The 26633-nt window shown below is 46.1% G+C and overlaps 1 protein-coding gene across 1 annotated transcript in view; it reads left to right on the top strand.

The window, feature by feature from the left end:
- The window catches only part of LOC137544084 (glycoprotein-N-acetylgalactosamine 3-beta-galactosyltransferase 1-like), a 66144-nt gene extending 52456 nt beyond the window's left edge, over positions 1-13688 (top strand). Inside the window, exons 2-4 of the mRNA XM_068265147.1 lie at positions 1327-1537; positions 10487-11148; positions 13112-13688. Coding sequence (XP_068121248.1) covers positions 1327-1537; positions 10487-11148; positions 13112-13306 — 1068 coding nt within the window. The 3' untranslated portion in view covers positions 13307-13688. The remainder of the gene's footprint in view (positions 1-1326; positions 1538-10486; positions 11149-13111) is intronic.
- The last annotated feature ends 12945 nt before the right edge of the window (positions 13689-26633 follow it).

A 26633-nucleotide genomic window follows, 5' to 3' on the forward strand; every position in this document is an offset into this window, starting at 1 on the left:
GCAATCTCCACTAAGACCGCTAGACACAGGAACTCTTTCCCTTCGGCCGTCAGCCTCTTAAATTCTCTCCATATAGTTCCATCAGGGCACCCGCCCTAATGAGCTGTGGCCCAAGGTTATGTCAGGGATAACAAGTCATCTGGCCCACAAGTCTAAACTGATTAACTGAATAACTGACCGGCCTTCTATTTTCCTATACTTTTTTATCATTATTATTATATTAATATTATTATGTTCCTAATTGTTTTTAATGTTCTTACATATCTATGCTGATGCAAAATGTTGCTCCTGCTGTTCTCCACTGTAACTGCATGCTTGTGCACCTGTCCATCTGTATACATCTTCTTCTTGAGCTATGCATTGTGCCAAACCCAATTCCGGGCATGACCCTGACATGCTTGGCAAAATAAATGTTTCTGACTCTGAGATGATCACTGAAACTATGTTATAAAATAATTAATTCTAATATGTGTTAAACTATTCTCTAGGTAAACAGTAAACCCCATATCTAGATGTAAGAATCCCTAGGCAGCTTATGATTTTGTCAGCTTTGTTTAAGCTACACACTACATTATTCTTGCCTGACATGGCTGATAAAGACCGCCTCAGGTGAGAATCGTTCATGTATCTAGTGTGTCTACAGTGGCCATCTGATATCACCTCAAGATCCAGCATGCTGGGTACTTATCGAACCCAAATGGCAGAGCCACTACAGAGCCCAATCTACCCCTCCCCCCCCCCCCTCCAGTCTGTGTGGAGCCACTCCATCATGTACTGCTGGTTGCCCCTCCCCCACTCTCCATAACAACAAACACTATAGGCTATTTACACATTTGTATAGAACTCGCCCACAAACTGTCACCTAAGGGATCAATCCCGATCCCTGCCAGGCGACAGAAATTGAAGGTCTGATATTCTCCTTCTGTGGAATCTCCCATATAGACTTTGGAGGTTCCAGCCTGTTATGTGTCATTTATATAATTGTTACTATATCTTTCTGAGCACCTTGTTTGCTGTCACGGTATCAATAACAGCAATACCATGCCTATGAATCAATGACAACAAGATGCTTTCTGACTTATGAGCCAAAAGTCAGCACAACAATGTCATATTGCCTGTTCATCCATTTATGGTTGTGCAAAGGAACCCTAGAACTTTATTTGCACTACTGCAATATTACATGATTTATCTGTAGTCAACATAAAAACCACCTCAGTGACCTCACCTCTAAATATAACAGAACATATTACAAATAACAAATATAATATTAGGAACAAAGGATAATATGAGCTAAGATTAATATTGTTTTGATATTCTCTTTTTCAGACATGTCCAAGTATGCAATGTAAATTAAACTGTTTCAGCATCTTAAACTCAAGGATTAAGTTTACTTTTGGCATCTTTGTTGGATTCATCCTATATTATGTTGTTTATAACTCCCTAAGATGGAACTTGCAGCAGCTACAATACCCAGCATTCGTGGAACACAAAAACATTCTAAAGCCATATTGGCAGAAGGGATCCAAGTTTTTTGAAGGTATCCTTTATTGTAATATCTAGAAGCATTGCAACAAATATCCTGTTTAGTGCATAGTATTTATTTACACATATATATTGCTTAGATATGAAACAGCATAACCCTAAAACTGCCATTTCAGAATAAATAAAAGTCTGCTTAAACTTCCAAACCTAGTACAAGCATCACAATAGTACCAATATCCTCATCTTCTTATGGCTCTTAAAGTGGAGCTGTCAGCCATACTATCTCAGAAAACAAAAAAAATGTACTTGCTCTACTTACATAACATATGTATTGCCCTGTCCACATTTTGATTTTAGTGATTTTTCTATAGGGGAAAAAAAATCCTTTTTAGAATTTTACACTTTGTCTGTGTCTATCCTGAAGCCAATCCTGACATCATTTCCTCCCTTACTCTGTCTGTGTATCATTGCCTGCACCACTCCCAGTCTTCAGACACTCCCACCCAGGTCTGCAGTAGAAAATGCATTGAGAAATATTGGCCAATCAGAGAGTAACGGAGGTGTGGGAGGAGAAAACAGGAGGGAAAAAGGCTTCAGCCAATCAGGCTGAATTAGTTATGTCTGAGGGGAAAGTAAAGAAGAAAAAAAGAAAACCCAGAATGCCTGCAACTTCCTTTGTGCGGCAGTAATACCAAATAGAAGCCAGGGAAACTGGGGAATTATGTTTTATGGAGAAGAACAATAAAAGGGATTTCTTAACTTTTGGATTGCCTGGTTAGCATCAGGGGCGTTGCTAGGATCCTAAGAGATCCGGGGCTCTTTTGGGCATTGCAGCAGCCCAAAAATGTGTGTGGGTGTGGTTATATGTGGAGCCAAATTTGCATAAATTTAACAGCGGTCTAAGTAGGCCTGCCCAGCAAAATGTTGAATGAAGCCTCCCTCTCCATTAAAACATTAAATAAATACAGTGGGTTGCAAAAGTATTCGGCCTCCTTGACGTTTTCCACATTTTGTCAAATTACCGCCACAAACATGCAGCAATTTTATTGGAAGTCCACGTGAAAGACCAATACAAAGTGGTGTACACTTGAGAAGTGGATCGAAAATCATACATCACTCCAAACATTTTTTTACAAATCAATAACTGCAAAGTGGGGTGTGCGTAATTATTCGGCCCCCTGAGTCAATACTTTGTAGAACCACCTTTTGCTGCAATTACAGGTGCCAGTCTTTTAGGGTATGTCTCTACCAGCTTTGCACATCTAGAGACTCAAATCCTTGCCCATTCTTCTTTGCAAAACAGCTCCAGCTCAGTCAGATTAGATGGACAGCGTTTGTGAACAGCTGTTTTCAGATCTTGCCACAGATTCTCGATTGGATTTAGATCTGGACTTTGACTGGGCCATTCTAACACATATATATATTTTGTTTTAAACCATTCCATTGTTGCCTGGCTTTATTTTTAGGGTCATTGTCCTGCTGGAAGGTGAACCTACGCCCCAGTCTCAAGTCTTTTGCAGTCTCCAAGAGGTTTTCTTCCAAGTTTGCCCTGTATTTGGCTCCATCCATCTTCCCATCAACTCTGACCAGCTTTCCTGTCCCTGCTGAAGAGATGCACCCCCCGAGCATGATGCTGCCACCACCATATTTGACAGTGGGGATGGTGTGTTCAGAGTGATGTGCAGTGTTAGTTTTCCGCCACACATAGCGTTTTGCATTTTGGCCAAAAAGTTCCATTTTGGTCTCATCTGACCAGAGCACCTTCTTCCACATGGTTGCTGTGTCCCCCACATAGCTTGTGGCAAACTGCAAACGGGACTTCTTATGCTTTCTGTTAACAATGCCTTTCTTCTTGCCACTCTTCCATAAGGGCCAACTTTGTACAGTGCATGACTAATAGTTGTCCCATGGACAGAGTCTCCCACCTGAGCTGTAAATCTCTGCAGCTCGTCCAGAGTCACCATGGGCCTCTTGACTGCATTTCTGATTCTCCTTGTTCGGCCTGTGAGTTTAGGTGGACGGCTTTGTCTTGGTAGGTTTACAGTTGTGCAATAAACCTTCCATTTCTGAATGATCGCTTGAACAGTGCTCCATGGGATGTTCAAGGCTTTGGAAATCTTTTTGTAGCCTAAGCCTGCTTTAATTTTCTCAATAACTTTTTCCCTGACCTGTCCTGTGTGTTCTTTGGACTTCACGGTGTTGTTGCTCCCAATATTCTCTTAGACAGCCTCTGAGGCCCTCACAGAACAGCTGTATTTGTACTGACATTAGATTATACACAGGTGCACTCTATTTAGTCATTAGCACTCATCAGGCAATGTCTATAGGCAACTGACTGCACTCAGATCAAAGGGGGCCAAATAATTATGCACACACCACTTTGCAGTTATTGATTTGTAAAAAATGTTTGGAATCATGTATGATTTTCGTTCCACTTCTCATGTGTACACCACTTGGTGTCGGTCTTTCATGTGGAATTCCAATAAAATTGATTCATGTTTGTGGCAGTAATATGACAAAATGTGGAAAACTTCAAGGGGCCAAATACTTTTGCAACCCACTGTAAATGCAGTATATGACATAACTAGGCAGTGTCACTTAAACATAACTAGGCAGAGTTACTTTGACCTTCTAGTGGACTCCCTCCCATGCTCCCACAGGCCTCTCATTGAGCCACAAAAACTCCCAGCATGCCCCCATAAAAGAACCACAGCTCTCGGCACGCCCCCATAAAGGCATCACATCACCCAGCATGGCACCACTGCACTCAGCATGCCCCCATAGAGGCACCAATGCACCCAGCATTCCCCCCATTGATGCATCACAGCCCTCAGCATTCTCCCATAGAGGCTCCACAGCTCTGACTCTGCCTAGGAGACATCCGGGGCACCCCATAATAGAGCCGTAGCACGTGCCACTGATCTTTGGGGTTAGCAACGCCACTGGTTAGCATCCTTATTACTTGTTTACCAGGTAAAAATAAAGAATAGATTTTTGATTTTATGCCCATCAGTTACTTTTTAAAGAGGGCCTATTCTACAGTATATTAGCATTAGGTTTAGGGTCTGAAACAGGGAGCTGCCACTGTTAAGCCTTTGATTGACTAGTTGTCCATTTAACTTTTTCTAATAAAGAAACAGCTTTTACACTGGTGATGCCAGCCTCCTTGCTAAGTTTTCCCTAATTACCAAGCAAACATTCATATGAGATGTAACAAATTAAAATATGATATATTTTAATTAGGAAGGCATATCCCCACACAATAATAATATCATGTTACCCCAAAACACATAACTCAACAGTGTTTGCACCTAAACAGCATCCCAAACCCAAATCCTCATTAGGCAAAGTCTCTTCCAAATCAGGCAGAGCCTCTTCCACTATAATTAGACAGTATCCCATAAACCATAATCAGCCAAAGTCCCATCCCGAAACACAATTAGGCAGTTTCCCCTGCTAAATCATAAATAGGTAGAGTTTCTCTCCCTGAAATCATGCAGAGTCCTGTCCAATCATAATTAGGCACCCTTTATTAAATAACAAAGTAGCCCCCTAAATCATAATTAGGCAGTGTCTCTCCAAATCATAACTAAGCAGAGTACTATCCAAATCATGCGCCACCAGCTGATCTCCTGTTCTGGCCGTTATCGGGCCAGCCTATAATAAAGTCCAAGGTGATGCAGCTGTAGAACATATTATTCCACATCACCTGAGACAAACACTATAAACAGCCTCAGTGTGTGGATAATCGATCCACTGCCTATCTGTTTTCTGCCCAGCCTTTGCCACACATATGAGATATGGATCCGGCCTATGTAGTCCTGTGGAAGGATCTGGGACACACTGCTAAATATTTGCGGCATGGGCAACAAGTGTTTAACACCAATGCTGGCACTGGAGATAGCCCTAGGTGAAGTCGCCTGATGTAAACACAAAGGGAGATTTCTTTCAAATTAAATATGTGACTTTCTAGCAAAATAAATGAATAAATACAGGTGAAACTCGAAAAATTAGACTATATTGTGCAAAAGTCCATTTATTTCAGTAATTCAACTTACAAGGTGAAACTAATGTATGAAATAGGAAGCAGGTGTTTTGTATTAATTAACTGATAAGAGTCTGACACTTTGAGCCGAGAATATTAAAGATCTTCATAATATTCTAATGGTCTGAGATTTAGATTTGGGGGTTCTCATAAGCTGTAAGCCATAATCATCAAAACAAATAGAGGCTTGAAATATCTCACTTTGCATGTAAAGAGTCATTTCTTACATTATATTATATTAGTTTCACCTTTTAAGATGAATTACTGAAATACATGGACTTTTGGATGACATTCAAATTTTTCGAGTTTCACCTGTAAATATTTAGTATCTATTACAATATAAATGCCAAAAGCAAAATTTAAGCAAACACAGGTGCCGGTTTAAGCATCCAGGATCATTTGGCAAAATAAGCAGGACATGGGGTTAAAGGATCACTATCGCGAAAATCTTAAAATGTAAAATGTATGTAATCACATAGGGGTCGATTCATAAAGCATTACCGCATTCGCTGACTTTGCTGAGCTTGTGGCTCACAAGCAGAAGCAGTGAGATCCCCCCCCCAGGCAGCAGCAGAGCTATGGGAACAAGCCAGGCTTCCCCTGAATACCTTAGTCTGTGTGTGGCTGTTTAACCACTTGAGGACCATGGTGTTAAACCCCCCTAGTGACCAGGCCATTTTTTCCTAAAGAGGCCACTGCAGCTTTAGGGGCTTGCTGCAGGGCCGCACAACTCAGCACACAAGGGATCCCCCCCCCCCCTTTTCTCCCCACCAACAGAGTAAATATTGTTCTAATTTTTTATTAATAAAAATTACTATTTTTTTTTACCTCCCTCCCTCCCACTGTCAGCCTATCACAGCGATCAGCTGTGATTATCACTGCCGATCGCTTCTGTGTTCTCCAGGGGGACAGCTGTGTCACACGGCTGTCCCCTGTACAGCGCTGCCTTAGATCGCAGCGCTGTACAACCCTATTAGATGGCGAAACAGTTTCGCCGTCTAACAGTCTCCGAGGGGCAATCGCCGCTGGGAGACTGAAGCGGAGATGAACGTGCATCGGCTCTACTGCTAGCCCCATAGAAGACCGTTCATGCCAATCAGCGTGGAGTGGTCCTGGGGCTGCCACCGCGTTCACGCCAATTGGTGTGGAGCAGTCGGCAAGGAGTTAAACTCTTGGGTTCCTGTTTTTAAGATGTGTATTTGCTGGAGGTGAACACCACAAAGCCTGCCATGTGTAAAGTTTCTTGAAGTTCTTCTAAGCTGTGGCAATTAAATAGATTTTTAAGAAAGACTAATAGAAAGATTCAGAGCAGATTCAGGGAAGCAGAGGCAGTATAACAAAACTTGCACATCTAAAGGGAAGTTGGGGATGCCTCTTATATTGTAATTCTGTCTCTGCATGGAGAACAGCCAAATGTAACAACTCAAGTAGCTACTCTTCTCATGTTACCGACATTTTACTTCGGTAAATCACTGCACTTTTATCGCAGCTGTGAAACATTTTATAAATTACTAAACAAAAGTCTAAAATACCGAATGCAGCATTTTCCCAACCAAATTGTTTACCACACAGCCTTTTATGAATTGACCCCATACAAATAAGAAGTACATTTCTTCCTGAGTAAACTCCTATGTTGCTGTCACCAGTACATAGTAGAAGCTGACATTACCAACAGGTTTTGGGCTAGTCCATCTCTCCATAGGGGATTCTCAGCATGGCTTTTATTCTTTATAAAGACACTCCCTGAAAAAGATTTATACAAAGATACTGACCAGCCTGCCTGCTCACCGTACACTTTTTTTTGGCAGTTGGACAGAGCAACTGCCATTCACTAAGTGCTTTTGAAAGTAAAGAAAACCCTGACAACCCTCCTATGAGGAGATGGGCTAGTCCAAAACCTGTTGGTTCTGTACTGTAAGTGACAGCAACATAAGAGAAAAGTAATTTATGGCTCATTTTCCTGTAAGAAACATATTCATCTATGTATATAAATATTTTACAGTTTGATTTTTGCGAATAACATCCTATTTGGGCTGCGAATATTCCAATGATGACGATGATCATAATTTGAAATTAATTGTGCTATAATGTTTAAAAGACCACTATTGCAAAAATCGTAAAATTTAAAATATATGTAAACATATACAAATAAGAAGTATGTTTCTTCCAGAGTTACTGTAAATAAGCGATAATTTACTTTTCTCCTATGTTGCTGTCACCAGGGCCGGCACTACCATAGAGGCAAAAAGGGGAAAAGGCCCCGGGGCCTCTGACCTCTGCTGGGCCCCCCAGGTGGTCTTTCAGACTTTTCCCATATGCCTGCATGTTCAGCTCAGCTGTAGTGGCAGGCAGACCCACTCTGGCCAGGGGGGAAGGGGGGCCATCTCCCCCCAGGCCACCTTTCATTCAGTGATTTAGGGATGGTCTGGTGTCTGGTGTATTCAGGTTTGTTGTTGTAAGGCAATGTGAAACACAAGGCTAGCTGATAAAAGTGCAATTAGAGGGCAGGCAAGCTGGTAAATATACACAGCATGATGCAGAGCTTGCCTGGAGGGTCTGTGGGCAAACATCTGTCTTGTCTCTCCCCATTGTTATAATGACTGCATGTGTGGATAAGGTGTTAAACAAGTTTAAACGTTTTTGACAGTCCCTAGACTCCAGGAGGGCTGCTTTCTGACTTGTGTGAGAGACCGACAGGGGCAGGAATCCTATTACAGGCAAGTAGAGATGGCCCGAACCGTTCGCTGGGTGAATCTCTATGGGCCTTGTACTACTTCCGGGTCGCTATGACCCGGAGTAGTACGCCTGTGCTGGCCCAGCGGTACGTGTCCTAGATCGCGCTCCTGTTGCCGGGCACTCTCTGCGCATGAGCGTGACGTCACTCATGACGTCACGCGCATGCGCAGAAAGTGCCCAGCAACAGGAGCGCGATCTAGGACGCGCACCACCGGGCCGGCGCAGGCGTACTACTCCGGGTCATAGTGACCTGGAAGTAGTACAAAGCCCATAGAGATGTTCGCCAGCGAACGGTTCGGGAACGGTTCGGGAACCGTTCGCAACATCTCTACAGGCAAGTAGCCTCTGTGTGATGTGAGACTGCAATACAGATTAGCTCTCTGCTCCATCTCAGGCTATTCTCAATTTCTCTCCACTCCTCCTCTTTCTGGGCTAGTGCACGCCAAAATCACAATAGCAATCGCTAGCAATTTGTGAGTGCGATTTTATGAAACGATTTTCAGAGCAATTTTTGAATGAATCGCTCAAAAAAATGCTACATGCAGTGTGGTTGTGATTTTGAAAAAATCACAACGCTGCTGTGAGAACACAGTCATAGGGTAACATTAGCCAAGTGCTTTCCAAATCACTTTTGATTTGAAAAACGCTCAGAAGCCCTCTTGGTTGGCACCTGCCCTCTCTCGTTCACCTTTGTTTCCCTCTTCCCCTAGTGCTGGGTGTTTGTGTATTCTTGTTAAACAGGAAAGCTAAATAAAAGTGCAATCCTGGTGATTTTTTTTAAATGTCTGAATAGTTGACTGAATAGCTTGTTGGAACATGGCATACGTAGCTTTGTGGGACATTCTTGGGCGACACTCGTATTTTCTTTACTGATTGATTCTGCTGGTATGTCTCTGTTCTGGTCCAAGGGGGGTGTCCAACAAATCTCTGCAGAGGGGCCTGATGTAGTTACACCCCTACCCAGCTGCCTTGTAATAACTCACCTGTCCCTGCAGCAGCTCCATCCTGTACTCCCTCTTCAGCCACGCTGCCTGCCCCTATGACCCTGTGCATGTTATTTACACATAACCTGTGCCGAATGGAGGAGATGCAGGCAGCAGGGCTGAAGGCAAAGCACAGAATGGAGCAGCTGATACAGGCGAGTTATTACAAGGCAGCTGAGCTACACAATGTGCGGGGGTCATGGGAGAAGTCTATGCGATACCACGAGGGGCAGCAGTTGGTTCGGGGGCTGACTTCGCTGGGGGGGGGGGGATGTAGGGGGGCCCCAAGTTACTTTTGCCCAAGGGCCCCCGTGTGGCTTAAACCGGCCCGGGCTGTCACTTACAATAGGTAGTCGAAATCTGACATTACCAATAGGTTTTGGACTAGCCCATCTACTCATGGGAGATTGTCAGGGTTTTGTTTATTTTCAAAAGCAATTAGTGAATGTCATTTGCTCTGTCCAACTGGCAAAAAAAGTTTGCAGAGAGCAGAGAGGCTGGCTAGCATATTTATTTTAATCCTTTTCAGAAAAGGGGCACATTTTACAAATGCGTGCTAACACAGTTAGCACGCCAAAAAGCTTTGCATGTGCAAACTAGGGTGCTAAGTAGTTTGGACGGCAAAGCTGTTACTGTTCGCGTGCTATTTTAGAGCACGTAAAAGTTTGCACGCGTAAACTTTTGTGCGCACAGCTTCACGTGCAAAATCAGCTGCTTTGCGTGTAAAGTATGCTTATCACGCTACTTAGCACGCGAAGCAGCTGATTTTGCACATGAAGCGGTGCGCACATAACTTTACGCACGGAAACTCTTACGCGCATATTAGCGTGCGCAGAGCTAGTTTGCACGTGCTGAGTGGCTTTTCACTGGCATGCTAACACTTAGCACGCTTTTGTGAATCAAGCCCAAGGCCTTTATAAAGAATAAGCGCCTTGCTGAGAATCCCCCATGAAGAGATGTAGTAGTCTAAAACCTGTCGGTTCTGTCAGATTTCTACTACCTACTGTAAGTGACAGCAACGTAGGAGAAAAGTAATTTATGGCTCATTTTACTCTGGAAGAAATGTACTTGTTATTTGTATATGTTTACATGTATTTTAAATTTGACGATTTTCGCGATAGTGGTCCTTTAAAGAAGATATATTTTTTTCAATAGACAGCCAAATATACAGTATTATAACATTACGTTTTAAAAATATAAGCATTAATGCTCATGGAAAATGTTGTCTACCCTCTTCCAGTTAATAGCAGCTTAAGTGATAAACTTTCAAGTAAGGTCAACTTACTCTGCTGGATTATGACTGCACCGAAAAACCTGCTCACTAAAGCCATCCATGTGAAGTACACCTGGGCACGTCACTGTGATACTGTCCTGTTCCTAAGCTCGACTACTGACAAGAACTTCCCCACAGTGGGCTTGGGGACCAAGGAAGGAAGAAAACAGTTATACTGGAAGACAATAAAAGCCTTCCACTATGTGTACAATTACTACTTAGATAAAGCTGACTGGTTCCTTAAAGCAGATGATGACACTTATGTTGTGGTGGAGAACTTGCGCTGGATGCTTTCTAATTATACACCAGATGAGCCCATCTACTTTGGGAGGAGATTTAAGCCATATGTCAAGCAGGGCTTTATGAGTGGTGGAGCTGGCTATGTACTTAGCAGGAAAGCAGTCAAGCATTTTGTAGAAGGGTTCCATTCTGGAGTTTGCCAACACAAAACATCAATTGAAGATGTGGAATTAGGCAAGTGCATGGAGAAGACTGGCATCAGAGCCGGAGATACACGGGACACTTTGAAAAGAGAGACCTTCCATCCAATGCTTCCCGAGATACATCTTACAGATCATTTTGATGAGGAATTTTGGTTTACACGTTACAGCTATTACCCAATTGTAGAGGTGAGTGAACACAAATAATATTATGACCCTTCTTTAACGTGCAAATGAAGCAAAAAAAAAAAAAAAAGATACTTCAGTAGTGTGAAGCCTCTGGATGGTCCAGTGGCTTCCAGTATTGTCCAACAGCCCATCGTTCCACCACAGGGTCCTTCTATACCTATTAGACTTCTGGCCCATGAGGATTGTGTATGTCCAGTAGAATGTAACGCTCGCGTATGAAAGAAAAACATATGCGTGAGTGGCTTTCTTCTACTGGGCATGTGCAGACGTTACTCATGCATTCACTCTTCTATGGCTGCGAGCATAACCAGATGATGAAGATAACCCATTCAGGGGTGTCCAATTACTGAATTAAGTATCCAACTTTTTATTTTTTTATAAATTGAAGTGTGCTTTAAAAAACAATGGGCCTGATTCACAAAGCGGTGCAAACACTTTGCACGCCTGTGAAAAGCCCTTTGAAAAGGAATTCGCGCGAACTCCCGCGCGCAAAGTTTTGCGCGCGTAGTGCGGTGCGCTACGCGCGCAGCGCACCGTGCTTCGCGCTACGCGCGCAGCGCACCGTGCTTCGCGCGAAGTGCCCATTAAGCCCTATGGGACTTTGCGCGCGCGGAAACTTCGCGCGAGTTAGAGCACAAAGCGGTGATAACTTTGCTGGTGCAAAGGTTATCACGCCTAAAGTCTTTTAGGCGTGATAACTGAGTTATCACCGCTTTGTGAATCGAGCCCAATTAGTCTTAAAGGACAACTGAAGCCAGAGGGATATGAAGGCTGCCATATGAATTTCGTTTTAAGCAATACCAGTTGCCTGGCTGTCCTGCTGATCCTCTGCCTCGAATACTTTTAGCCATAGAACAAGCATGCAGCAGATCAGGTGTTTCTGACATTATTGTCAGATCTGACAAGATTAGCTGCATGCTTGTTTCTGGCGTTATTCAGCCACTACTGCAGCCAAATAGACCAGCTGCCAGGCAACTGGTATTGTTTAAAAGGAAATAAATATAACAGCCTCCATATTCTTCTCACTTCAGCTGCCCTTTAACAATACCACCAGCACAACATAAACTTACACCCTCTGCTGGCAGTCTCTTGCACACAGCAATGGCTAATAGATTGCAGGCAGACACATCAACAACAGCCTGGAAAATCAATCGCTTGACCTAAATAACATCATGTGGAGGTCATGGACCTTATCACAATTACTGAAGCCTAGCACTTGAGGCATTTGCCTTTTAAAGCTTTAGCAGCAAACAGTGGCATTATTGAGGAAAGCAGGAATTTTGGACACCCGTTAGCAGCGGAAATTTGGGCAAAACCATTGGAGCCGTTAGCAGCGGAAATTTGGACGCAACTATTGGAGCCTATTGAATTATTGGTAAGAGGAAATTTGGGCGCCCACAGCACCCGATAAATATCGGGGCCTCAGGGTGCCCAAATTTCCCGTTGGAAGGTTAAGGTTAGCCTTAGGGGGTGGTCAATACCTACTGAATACATTCAATAGTGCATTTTGGCCTCAATTCACTAAGCTTATCTCCTGTCTTTAATAACTCTTCTAGAGTTGTTACCATGGTGATAAGGCATGTAGTATTCAGGAAACATTTTACCTCAGGCAAGCCTAAAGATAACTCTTCTGTCTTTAAATTAACTCTCCAATCCTTAAAATAACTCCAGAGTTAAAGACAGGCTGTTAATTAACTGCGTGTGAAAATAACTACAGAGGAGGTAAATTAACTACAGAGGAGGTAAATTAACTACAGGAGAGGTAACTTAAGGAATGAAGAGGTAAGATAACTCTCTCACGTGTGGAGGTAAGTTTTCTCTTGCTTTATTATCTCTAGCATGATCTTAGTGAATTGAGGCCTTTGAGTCCTATGGCAGAAAAAGGCTTTACAAATGTTATTGTATCGTATTGTATTATAAGAGCACAGCTACATAATAGCATTCATAATTGTCTCCTCTTTAGGGTCCGCAATGCTGCTCAGACCTGTCTATATCCTTTCACTATGTTGATCCTCCAATGATGTACATGTTGGAGTATTTTGTCTACTACCTGAGGGCATATGGATACCAGTATCGTTACCAACCCTCATTACCTGCAGGTGCTGACAGCCTACCATTACAGCATGAGCTACAACAGGAGGAGGAGGAAAAAGCCTGATAATATCACATTGCCATGACACCACAAGGAACAGCAACAAATGATGTTCAACGTTGAAGTCATGGTCCTCTGCCATTCTCAGTGCACCTTGTATACCATTTATTAGAAAGCTAAAAGGATACCTTAGCCCTAATTTAAATTTAAAAATGAAAGATGCCCTGTTTGTGTGTAGTAGGGAGGTGCGCATAGGCTTTACCGCACCTCCTGTGGCACGGCGTCTTCTATGGTTCGCCCGCTGTGCCTCCCATTCCTCATTTACTGGTCGACGTGGTTGGTGCCCTTTGACCTGGACATACTGCACTGTGCAGTATGACCTATTGGGCTTCCTGTGATGGTGCTCGCTGGTGGAGAGCGAGCACGCCAAATATGTCCTCACATTGGGGTGTGCACCCTCCACTGGCAAGCCTCGTCACAGGAACGCTGCTTGAGCCAACCAGGAAATAAGGAAGGGGAGGCACAGCAGGCAAACCATAGAAGACACCGGGCAACGGGAGGTTCGGTAAGCCTATACGCACCTACCCACTAGTGTTGATCGAACAGTGCTCGGCACTGTTCGTTATTCCCCGAACATCGGGGTGTTTGTGTTCAGTTCGAGCACAGCCGAGCACTGCATGGTGCTCGGCCGAGCTGTTCGGTATCCTCCCCTCGCTTATTGGCGCCTTTGCAGGCAGCCAATAAGCGGCGACAATGCTTTTTCCACAGCTATGGTCACAAAGCCTAGCTGGCTGTGACCATAGCTGTGATTGGCCGAGCGGGTCACGTGGTTCGGGTATATAAATACCCGAATGCGTGCTCGCTCTGCCATTCACATGGAGGTTTAGCTTGGGGTAGGTAGGAGACAGAGCTAGTGGTTAGGTGCCAACACTAGCTTGGGGTAGGTAGGAGACAGAGCTAGCGGTTAGGTGCCAACACTAGCTTGGGGTAGGTAGGAGACAGAGCTAGCGGTTAGGTGCCAGCACTGCCAGCCACAGTGCCCCAGCCTCACCACCACTGCCAGTAGCAGTCACAGTGCCCCAGCCTCACCACTGCCAGCAGCAGCCACAGAGCCCCAGCCTCACCCACTGCCAGCAGCAGCCACAGAGCCCCTGCCTCACCACTGCCAGGCATTGGCACTAGCCAGCAGCCACAGTGCCACAGCCTCACCACTGGCAGGAGCCACAGTGCCCCTGCCTCACCACTGCAAGCAGGCACTGCCAGCCCACTGCCTGCAGCCACTGTGCCCATTTTTTTTTGGTTGCCAGGCCAGCCACAGTGCACCTGCCTCACCACTGCCAGCCCAGTTGTGCCCATAAAAAAACTCAGTTTATTGAATTTTACTGTTGCTTATTGTTGAGGAAAAAAAAGTACTTTCAGTGCCAGCTGGAAACAGTTGTGCCCCTAAAAAACACAGTTTATTGAATTTTACTGTTGCTTGTTGTTGAGAAAAAAAAGTTATTTTAAGTGCCAGCTGGGAACAGTTGTGCCCATAAAAAACACAGTTTATTGAATTTTACTGTTGCTTAATGTTTAAAAAAAACTTACTTTCAGTGCCAGCTGGGAACAGTTGTGCCCATAAAAAACACAGTTTATTGAATCTTACTGTTGCTTAGTGTTTAAAAAAAACAGTACTTTCAGTGCCAGCTGGGAACAGTTGTGCCCCTAAAAAAAACACAGTTTATTACATTTTACTGTTGCTTGTTGTTGAGGAAAAAAAAGTACTTTCAGTGCCAGCTGGGGACAGTTGTGCCCATAAAAAAACCTGTTTATTCAATGTTACTGTTGCTTATTGTTGAGAAAAAAAAGAACTTTCAGTGCCAGCTGGAAACAGTTGTGCCCATAAAAAAACAGTTTATTGAATTTTACTGTTGTTTATTGTTAAAAAAAAAGTACTTTCAGTGCCAGCTGGGAACAGTTGTGCCCATAAAAAACACAGTTTATTTAATTTTACTGTTGCTTAGTGTTGAGGGGGGGGGGGGGAGTACTTTCAGTGCCAGTTGGGAACAGTTGTGCCCCTAAAAAAACACAGTTTATTGAATTCTACTGTTGCTTAGTGTTGAGAAAAAAAAGTACTTTCAGTGCCAGCTGGGAACAGTTGTGCCCCTAAAAAAACACAGTTTTTTGAATTTTACTATTGCTTATTATTGTTAAAAAAAAAAGTACTTTCAGTGCCAGCTGGGAACAGTTGTGCCCATAAAAAAACCAAAAAGTTTTTTTCATTTTTCTTTGTGACAAGTAACGACTACTATGAAGAAATCCAGTGAAAGAGGGAGGGGCAGGGGAAGTGGTGTTTCCGCTGACGGTTCACGTAGAGGCCATGTTTGCGCACCAAAGAAAACCCACTCAATACCGCCCGTCTTGTACGGGCAGAAAACAACCCTCAATAACCCACAAGAATGGGACCAGATAGTTGATTAGTTGACCTCTCAAGCATCCAGCAGCGGGTTAAGCACCAGCCCATCCTTGTCAGGCACAAGGTCCTCTGCCAGTTACAAGGAGCCAGGGGGCACAAACGTGACACAACCGGCAGCTACACCATGCACACACACAAACGGGCCACATACCGAGTCCGACCAATTGTTCCATGACACAATGGGATATTCGCAGGAGCTATTCCCCCCCCCCCCCAGATGTGCAACCTTGCATCTGGGAAAGGTCAATGGAACAGCCACAAATGTTGTGTCTGGATTCACAAGCAGTGGATGCTGAAAATGCACCAATTACTGAAAGGCAAAGCGAGGACGAAGACACCCAAATCTCGCAATGTGCGCAGGAATTTGAATCGCAGGAGGTCTGCCAAGATGAGGAAGAGATGGGATTGAGGTGCGCAGAGGTTGTTCTGAGGAGCTCTAGTCCAGTGCACACACATGAGATGGAAGAGGAGGTTACGGACGATGAGTTCACAGACCCAACATGGGAAGCAGGCCATCACCCTCGGGATAGCACTACAGATGAGTCATCTGAAGAACCCACTGCTGCAAGAGTTCGCGTTGTGCCACAAAGTATTCAGGGAACATTGACCACAACAAGCGCACAAGTGTGTTATGATCATGTCTGCAGCATGTACTGCTGGCTGCAGTTTTACTAAAGACAAGCAGTTTTTGATGTCATTACATGCATTTGCTTGCATAGTTTGGTTTGCACTCAAACTAGTTGCTGATTCCATCTGCAGTGGCTCTGCAGCTCTGGCCAGCTCAGGATTGAATAATTACCATTCACCTGTGTGGGAATCTGCATGTCTGCTCCCATTGGATCACCACTGTATAAAGATTTGCTTCCTGCAGGGCTCCACGGGCTATCATAGTTTCAGATCAGTCTGTTACTCTGCCTGGCCCCCCTTCGCTCCTAGATCTCGTGTGGACTGCACTGACTCCTGCAAAGGGGTCAGTGAGTCCTTCTAAGTCCTGTTCTGCTTATTCAGTAATTGCTACTTGCTAGTCTTGCATCATATATCGGTTCATCGCCAATATATACGCAAACTAACGTGTTTGTTATTTTCCTTGTATTCGTGTTACGTTAATATATCAGTGTCGCTGATATATACGTACACGAACTGTTTATATCCGGTGTTCAGTCAGTCAGCTTTCAGCACGTTTTGTTAGGTTGCGCGTATCGTGATCACCCGTGGTTAGCTAGTCAGTCCTGTTCCTGTTGCCTTGCGTGAATTGCGCTCGCTTCTGCGTAGAAGTAGTGAATCCTTCCTAGCCTTGGAGATAAGCACCACACAGGTGCTGAAATTTGGAAGGGAATACAGGAACAGACCCAGTTGTGGCTGGCACCACTGGAACTGGAACCAGGCCTGGTTGTGTGTGATAATGGGAGCAATCTCATGGGCGCATTACAGTTGGCAAAGCTGAGACACATCCCATGCCTGGCCCAAGGTCTGAACCTAGTGGTTCAGAAGTTCCTGAGGACATACGCAGAAGGTCTTCTTCTGCAAAGCATTTTCGCACATCCAGTACCGCTTCGGCCGCAATCACCAAGTTGCAGCAGCGATTCAGTCTACCCAACCATCGCTTGGTGTGTGATGTGCCCACATGCTGGAATTCGACCCTGCACATGTTAGCACGCCTTTGCGAGCAGAAGAGTGCAGTAGTCCAGTACCTGATGGAGCAGTACTGAGACACTCAGCTGCCAAACTTTTGTGGTTCAGAATGGGCCACCATGTTGGATCTCTGCGAAGTCCTCCAAAATTTTGAGCAATCCACGTTGCTTGTGAGCGGTGATAACTCATTAGTCAGCATTACAATACCACTGCTGTGTTTACTGAAGAAATCAATGTGGAAGATAAAGGAAGAGGCAATCAGGATGGAAGAGGAGGAATTCAGAGAGGACACCGCACAGCGTGATATTATCCAAATCAGGCAATCTGCCTCAGGAACTGCTGGTCCCTTGTATGATGAAGAGGACGAGGAACAGCTGGAGTTGGATCAGGACATGGATGCCTCCACTGCCGAGGCACATGGCCATGCATGTTTGACTTCCACAATTCAGCGGGAATGGGCAGGAGAAGATGAGGAAGAAGGTGGGCATGATGCTGGTGATGGTGCATCACAAGCAAGTACAGAACATGATGATGATGATGAGCAACCTGTTGGCAGGGCCGGGACAAGGTCCACCATCAACAGAGGCTGAGCTGCCCAAGTGCACCCCCCCCCCCCCCCCCCAGTAAAGTTGCAGAGTAGACAGCCTGCCACTTTACTGAACATTTCTCCTGGGCATTCCCATAAACACAGACAGGTCAGAACATATTTATGGGACAAACTATATACAATAGGCTGACCATGCGTCCTCTTTTGCCCGGACAGGTCCACTTTTTCAGACCTGTCCGGGCTGTCCTCCCGGATTTTTGAAATGTCCGGTGAAGTGAAGAGAGCCGAACACACTTGCAGAGATCCATTGAGGCTGAGATGAGCCGAACACTGTGAGCCAGCGACAGAAGAACCGCTTGCAGAGGTCCACTGAGGCTGAGATGAGCCGAACACTGTGAGCCAGCTACAGAAGAACCGCTTGCAGAAATCCACTGAGGCTGAGATGAGCCGAATACTGCGAGCCCAAGCAGCAGAAGAACCGCTTGCAGAGAATCTCTGCAAATGGTTCTTCTGCCTTGGGCTCGCAGTATTCGGCTCATCTCAGCCTCAGTGGATATCTGCAAGGGGTTCTTCTGCCGCTTGGGCTGCAGTGTTGCAGGAGAACCGAGCTAGGAAGTGCCGACAGCTAGGGGGAGGAGGCGGAAACAAGCCAGCGGCAATAACACACACGCTGTGTGTGATAGTGATAGGTCGTACGGTGGTGGGTGGGGTGGGGGTTGGCTAGAGTAAGCCCCGGGTATGTTAAAGTCTTTTTTTTTTCAGTTCAGGGTCTCTTTAAATGTTCAGAAGATGGCTAAATGATAAATCGTGTTTCACTGTCGTAATGATGTTGGGACAAGTGCCATTAGACATAAATTCAAGATACTCTGCTTTACTATCCAGCAGAGGCACATCCACTAGCTAATAGCTAAAATTGTCCTAGGATTCAACTGCAGCAAGAACTGTCTGCCTGATTTACTTTCACCAGAAAGTGTCACTTCACGTGATGCAGCAGAATACACACCTAGGCAGACAGTGCAAGATGAAAGTGAGTCTGCCACACACAATTACTAACTGGACTGTCCCTCTGCTAGTGACAAAAGCACATATGTTTTATAGCCTCATTAATCAGTGTGCTGTGCAACAGAACACTTATGTGACACAGGTATTTATCATACAGGAACTGCTCTATACGCACTCTGCTGACTCCAGCTAGCTGCCAGAGCTGCAGTCTGACCCCATAACATGCAGGGGCGAGCCTGGGCGGGTGCTGCGGGTGCAAGGCACCCAGGCGCCTGCCTCTGAGAGGCGCTGCCCGGCTGCCGCTCTCCCCCTGTGGCCGCCGCTCTCCCCCTGTGGCCGAAGCTCGCTCGCTCCCTATAGGCCGCCGGCGCCGCCGCGTCAGACCTCGATCAGGCGGGGGCGGGCGCTAGGACCTAGCACGCCGCACTGATATGCGGAAGTGACATCACTTCCGCATATAGAGCGGGTGCGTCCAGCGCCCTCTTACTGGTCGGGTCGCCCGCTGATTGAGGTCTGAAGCTGCGGCAAGGTGAGGGGGGAGCGGCGGCAGCGGCTAGAGGGGAGGGGAGCGCTCCTGTCACTAACTACCTAAACAGGGACCCTATACCCCCTGGCTACCTAGACTGGGCACATATACCCCCTGGCTACCTAGACTGGGCACATATACCCCCTGGCTACTTAGACTGGGCACATATACCCCCTGGCTACCTAGACTGGGCACATATACCCCCTGGCTACCTAGACTGGGCACATATACCCCCTGGCTACCTAGACTGGGCACATATACCCCCTGGCTACCTAGACTGGGCACATATACCCTCTGGCTACCTAGACTGGGCACATATACCCCCTGGCTACGTATGCTGGGCACATATACCCCCTGGCTACATATGCTGGGCACATATACCCCCTGGCTACCTAGACTGGGCACATATACCCCCTTGCTACCTAGACTGGGCACATATACCCCCTGGCTACCTAGACTGGGCACATATACCCCCTGGCTACCTAGACTGGGCACATATACCCCCTGGCTACATATGCTGGGCACATATACCCCCTGGCTACATATGCTGGGCACATATACCCCCTGGCTACCTAGACTGGGCACATATACCCCCTGGCTACCTAGACTGGGCACATATACCCCCTGGCTACCTAGACTGGGCACATATACCCCCTGGCTACCTAGACTGGGCACATATACCCCCTGGCTACCTATGCTGGGCACATATACCCCCTGGCTACCTATGCTGGGCACATATACCCCCTGGCTACCTATGCTGGGCACATATACCCCCTGGCTACCTATGCTGGGCACATATACCCCCTGGCTACCTATGCTGGGCACATATACCCCCTGGATACCTATGCTGGGCACATATACCCCATGGCTACCTATGCTGGGCACATATACCCCCTGGTTACCTATGCTGGGCACATATACCCCCTGGCTACCTATGCTGGGCACATATACCCCCTGGCTACCTATGCTGGGCACATATACCCCCTGGCTACCTATGCTGGGCACATATACCCCCTGGCTACCTATGCTGGGCACATATACCCCCTGGCCACCTATGCTGGGCACATATACCCCCTGGCTACCTATGCTGGGCACATATACCCCCTGGCTACCTATGCTGGGCACATATACCCCCTGGCTACCTAGACTGGGCACATATACCCCCTGGCTACATATGCTGGGCACATATACCCCCTGGCTACATATGCTGGGCACATATAACCCCTGGCTACTTATGCTGGGCACAAATACGACATGGCTACATATGCTGGGCACATATACCCCCTGGCTACATATGCTGGGCACATATACCCCTGGCTACATATGCTGGGCACATATACCCCCTGGCTACATATGCTGGGCACATATACCCCCTGGCTACATATGCTGGGCACATATACCCCCTGTCTACATATGCTGGACACATATACCCCCTGGCTACATATGCTGGGCACATATACCCCCTGTCTACATATGCTGGGCACATATATCCCCTGGCTACATATGCTGGGCACATATACCCCCTGGCTACATATGCTGGGCACATATACCCCCTGGCTACATATGCTGGGCACATATACCCCCTGGCTACATATGCTGGGCACATATACCCCCTGGCTACATATGCTGGGCACATATACCCCCTAGCTACATATGCTGGGACATATACCCCTGCCTTCATATGCTGGGACATATACACCTGCCTACATATGCTGGGACATATACACCTGCCTACATATACTGGGGACATATACCCCTGCCTACATATACTGGGCACATATATCCCTGGCTATATATTCTGGGGACACTGGCTGTTTGTCATTATGTGCATTTACTGGTGAAATTCTGTCTCTTATGTACATTTGCTGGTGAAAAGCTGTCTTATTATGTGCATTTGCTGGTGAAAAGCTGTCTCTTATTATGTGCATTTGCTGGTGAAAAGCTGTCTCTTATTACGTGCATTTGCTGGTGAAAAGCTGTCTCTTGTTATGTGCATTTACTGGTGAAAAGCAGTCTCTTATGTGCATTTACTGGTGAAAAGCAGTCTCTTGTTATGTGCATTTACTGGTGAAAAGCGGTCTCTTGTTATGTGCATTTACTGGTGAAAAGCGGTCTCTTATTATGTGCATTTACTGGTGAAAAGCGGTCTCTTGTTATGTGCATTTACTAATGAAAAGCGGTCTCTTGTTATGTGCATTTACTGGTGAAAAGCGGTCTGTTGTTATGTGCATTTACTGGTGAAAAGCGGTCTCTTGTTATGTGCATTTACTGGTGAAAAGCGGTCTCTTGTTATGTGCATTTACTGGTGAAAAGCGGTCTCTTGTTATGTGCATTTACTGGTGAAAAGCGGTCTCTTGTTATGTGCATTTACTGGTGAAAAGCAGTCTCTTATGTGCATTTAGTGGGGCAATTTTGTCAGTAAAAATAATCTTTTGTCAGTAAATTTTTAGGTATTTGTCAGTAAAAAATAACATGAAAGGGTGGCAACACTGGCAGGCTGCGTGGCGCAACGGGAAAGATACAGGCAGCCCACCTTGGGCTTGGCAGGGGGGAGGAGCCGACGTCAGCGAGCGAGAGTAGGGTGGCCGCAGGCAGCCATAAATACGCAGTGTGTGACTGCGTCGCACTCGCAGAGCCTCTCAGCCTGAGTCGGTCCAGAGACTAGCAGACTCGCAGGCAGCCAAAGCCAGCCAGGAGCAAGTCCATGGAAGAGGGGTAGGAATGGGGTATCACATGCATGCGTAAAGAGGTGGAAGGTGTGGGTGTGATTAGGCAGGACATGGGTGTGGTTATGTGGTTGGGCGCGGTTAATTTAACCACTCCCATAGGCGCCAGAGAAAATCTTGCACCCAGGTGCCAGGCACCCCAGGCTCACCCCTGATAACATGGCTCCAGTCCATGCTCATTATATCTTTATACATGCACTTACTTTTTATTTTAACTAAGGCCGCACGCTGGGCCCGCAGGGAACAGTTGAATCCATCACCACTCCTGCCTGCCTGACCCCTGGGACAAGAGACGCTGAGAGGCACGTTCAGCCGGTGGGCGGGACTCAGACAGGCTGATGCACGCTGGCTTGCTCTCCTCACAACCGATAGAGGCACTGGCGGCGGTATCGCATCACGTCCGTGACCATGGCAACCAGCCCCACATCTTCACTCTGCTCCGACTTCATCCCCGGCAGCCAGCCCTGCTGGTAAAGTGAGTGAGTGGTGAGCTGCGCAGGTGCGGGGGGCGGTGCGGCGGGAGGCACCCAGCCAGTAAGCCATGTACAACACAGGCACAATACAGACCTGTAACCTGTTCCTTGCGCCCACTCCAGACTGCAGTGACCTGCGCCCAGAGGCTCCAGCCTCGTGAGCCTCTGTGTCGGCACGGCCCTGCCTGTTGGGACTCTGGCACACATGGCACAGTTCATGCTAGGCTGCATTGAACGCGACCCGCACATTGTCCAAATTCTGGCGGACGTGGAGTACTGGGTTTATACCCTTCTGGATTCACGGTACAAAGATAATTTTCCAACACTGATTGAAAAAAGTGTCAGACAGGTAAAAATGCAAGAGTACCAGAAGGCCCTTGTGGAGAAATTGGTGAGGAGATTTGCATCCTCCTCCAGCCATGCCGACAGACTGACTTCCGCTAACCCAGGACTAGGAGGGGAGTAAAGAACAACACAAGCTGCAGCTAGTGCCCACAAGGAAATGGTATCGGCAGTGTCCAAGGTGTGGCAAAGTTTTTTTGACACCCAGGCAGCAGCCCACAGAACAGCATTCGCGCAGTTCCACCTCCAACACCGCTCGCCTGCAGAGGATGGTCAAGGACTACATGTCAGATGGCGTAGCCGTGTTCAACGATCCATCAGTCCCCTTTAATTATTGGGTCTCTAAGCTAGACACCTGGCACGAACTGGCACTGTACGCAATAGAGGTGCTGGCTTGCCCGGCCACCAGCGTCATGTCCGAACGTTGTGTCAGTGCCGCTGGAGGCATCGTTACAGATAGGCGTATCCTCCTCTCCACAGCAAATGCAGACCGTCTGACACAAATAAAAATGAATAAATCGTGGATTGGAACCGACTTCGCAACACCCCCCGACCAAGCAGCACCATGAACATCTGTGCTGGGTTAGCGTTGCCGTTCCCAGATAGGAATAGGACTGCTTTTTTAAGGAATATCTCCTTTGTATAATATTTATCAATGCATGGTGTCAAAATGCATTGGTTTAAAGTGAACCTGAGGTGAGAATGAGATGGAGGTTGCCATATTTATTTTCTTTTAAACTATACCAGTTACCTGGCAACCATAATGATCTATTTGGATGCAGTGGTGTGTGAATTAAACCAGAAAAAGGTATGTAGGTAATCTTGCTAGGTCGGACATTATTGTCAAACACCTGAATTGCTGCATGCTTGTTCAGGGTCTATGCCTGAACGTATTAGAGGCAGAGAATCTGCAGGACAACCAGGCAACTGATGTTGCTTAAAAGGAGATAAATATGGCAGCCTCCATGTCACTCTCACCTCGGGTTCACTTTAAGCCTGCATTTTGTCCTCATGCAAGGCCTGGGTTGTGTCACAAAGCGTGGCCTTGCTCTTCTGTACCTCCTCTTCCATCCTGTGTGCTGGGTTAGCGTTGCCGGTCCCATTGGTAGGACTGCTTCTCAGGAATATCTCATTTCTATTATATTTATCGATGCATGGCGACAAAATGCATTGCTTTAAGCCTGCAATTTGTCCTCATGCAAGGCCTGGGTTGTGTCACAAAGCGTGGCCTTGTTCTCCTGTACCTCCTCTTCCATCATGTGTGCTGGGTTAGCGTTGCCGGTCCCATTGGTACTAGGACAGCTTTTCAGGATCTCATTTGTATAAAATGTATAAATGCATGGCGATAAACTGCATTGGCCTTAAGCATGCAGTTTTCCCCCATACACGTATGCCTTTATTTGGGAGTTTTATTTGTTTTATTGGCAGTCAAGTATAATTGGCGAACTGCTCTGCAAACATTAGTCCCTGATTTTATTCTGAGCCTAAGATCTATGTGTAAAATGCCCCTCCCCCCCCCCCCCCCCCCCCACACACACACACTATTTCCAACCCATCTTGCAGAAGTTTCCCTCATTTTGCAAGTTTTTTCAGGCCTGGGTCCCGATTGACTTCAATTAGGCTCGGTGTTCGGCCGAATATCCCGAATATCCGGACCATGTTCGGCCGAGCCGACCCGAGCCTGAATATCTGGGTGTTCGATCAACACCACTACTCACACACACAGGCCATCATAATTAGATTAGGGCTAAAGTATCCTTTACGAAGTTCTTGCTTTCTTAATGTGTATGAATTGTTGTACATCAGTGGTGACTGTCTCTGAGAAAGCTGGAAAAAAGGGGCTTAAATCCCAAATAAAAAGTTTTTATTTTTAAAATTAGCTTTTTCTTTATACCTCGAGTACAGTGTATGTGTGTATAAATATATCTGTGCTTTTGGATTGTCTAAGTAATTATTAATATTTATTGTATTTATAAAGCGCCAACATATTATGCAACTCTGCACAATAGATAACTGGGTTAACATACAAGGCAGGATATACAAGGAACTCACAACAAAGCAAGATCATGCAAATGTCTTTGATAACAGAAGTTCAGTGTCTTTGGTAAAAATAGTGTCCGTTCTAGTCCGCTAGAGGGGTGTCAAACAGTGGCATTACATAATCAAGATGAAAACACTGGGAGGGGGGGGGGGGAGGAATGGGGGGGGGGGTTGCCAGAGGCTTAAACCTAAAGGGTGGAGCAGAGACGATAGGTGTGTCTGTTGAGAGGGTGCCCAGTAGAACTTGCTATGGTACAGATGGGGGGGGGGGGGGGGAAGGGGGAGGGAAGGGAAGCATGAAAAGCTGAGTCTTGAGGGCTTGTTTGAAGGTATTAATGGTGGGGGTGAGTCTTATGGTTGTGGGAAGTTCCATAGAGTGTGAAGTAAGCATATTGTGTAAAGCTAGGTACACGCATTGGGATTATTGTCACTTGCAGGTATCGGAAATCGATCCCTTTAGTGGTAATTTGGGGCCCCTATGTTGTACAAGTGCATTGCTAGCATGCTAGTGATGCATTCTGTTACTAGGGAGGGAGGCAGAGAATGTTGTATGGTGCATGAAGAAGTGCGTGGGGTAATGAGAGAGAAGATTGGTTTCAGGCAATGTTTGGCCTAGGTGATCCAGCAGGCTGGATCTCTTGCTGATGCATCCTGGAGTGTCAGGGGCTATGACAGCCCCTGACACTCCAGGATGCATCAGCAAGAGATCCAGCCTGCTAGCCACTTCACCTCAAAGGCGTTTTTACCCTAACGGACAAGAGTGATTTTCACCTTTCATTGCTCATCCCTTTCATTTGCCTATAGCTTAAAGAGAACCCGAGGTGGGTTTGAAGATTATTATCTGCATACAGAGGCTGGATCTGCCTATACAGCCCAGCCTCTGTTGCTATCCCAAACCCCCCTAAGGTCCCCCTGCACTCTGCAATCCCTCATAAATCACAGCCACGCTGCTGACAAACAACTTGTCAGAGCTGGCTGTGTTTATCTCTATAGTGTCAGTCTGCTGCTCTCCCCCGCCTCCTGCAGAACTCCAGTCCCCGTCTGCATCCCTTCCCTCCCTGCTGATTGGAGGGAAGGGACGGGGGGCAGGGACCGGAGCTATGCAGGAGGCGGGGGAGCAGCTGAGACTGACACTACAGATGTAAACACAGCCTCACACCATGGCTGTGATTTATAAGGGATTGCAGAGTGCAGGGGGACCTTAGTGGGGTTTGGGATAGCAACAGAGGCTGGGCTGTATAGGCAGATCCAGCCTCTGTATGCAGATAACATTCTTTAAACACACCTCGGGTTCTCTTTAATCACTACTAATCACAATGAAATGATATATATCTTGTTTTTTTCAGCATCAATTGGGCTTTTTGGGGTTGATATTTGTTTTCAGTAACTACTTTATTTTCTATGCATTTTAAAGGAAAACAAGGATAAAATTAAAAAATACACTATTTCTCCAATTTCATCCCCTATAGTTTTAATATAAACATTGCTACTGTACATAAAACCCACACATTTTTTCTGCCTATATCTGTTTTAGGAAAGCAAACTTTTGTTTTTCTTAACATCTTAGTAAGGGGGCTTTTAGGACCATTGTAGTCCCTTACACACTCCAATGAGTTCTGGGTCACCATGAGCTTGCTGGTTAGTCTACTC

Source organism: Hyperolius riggenbachi, chromosome 2, assembly GCF_040937935.1.
Source record: "Hyperolius riggenbachi isolate aHypRig1 chromosome 2, aHypRig1.pri, whole genome shotgun sequence".
In the NCBI taxonomy this organism is placed as follows: Eukaryota; Metazoa; Chordata; class Amphibia; order Anura; family Hyperoliidae; genus Hyperolius; species Hyperolius riggenbachi.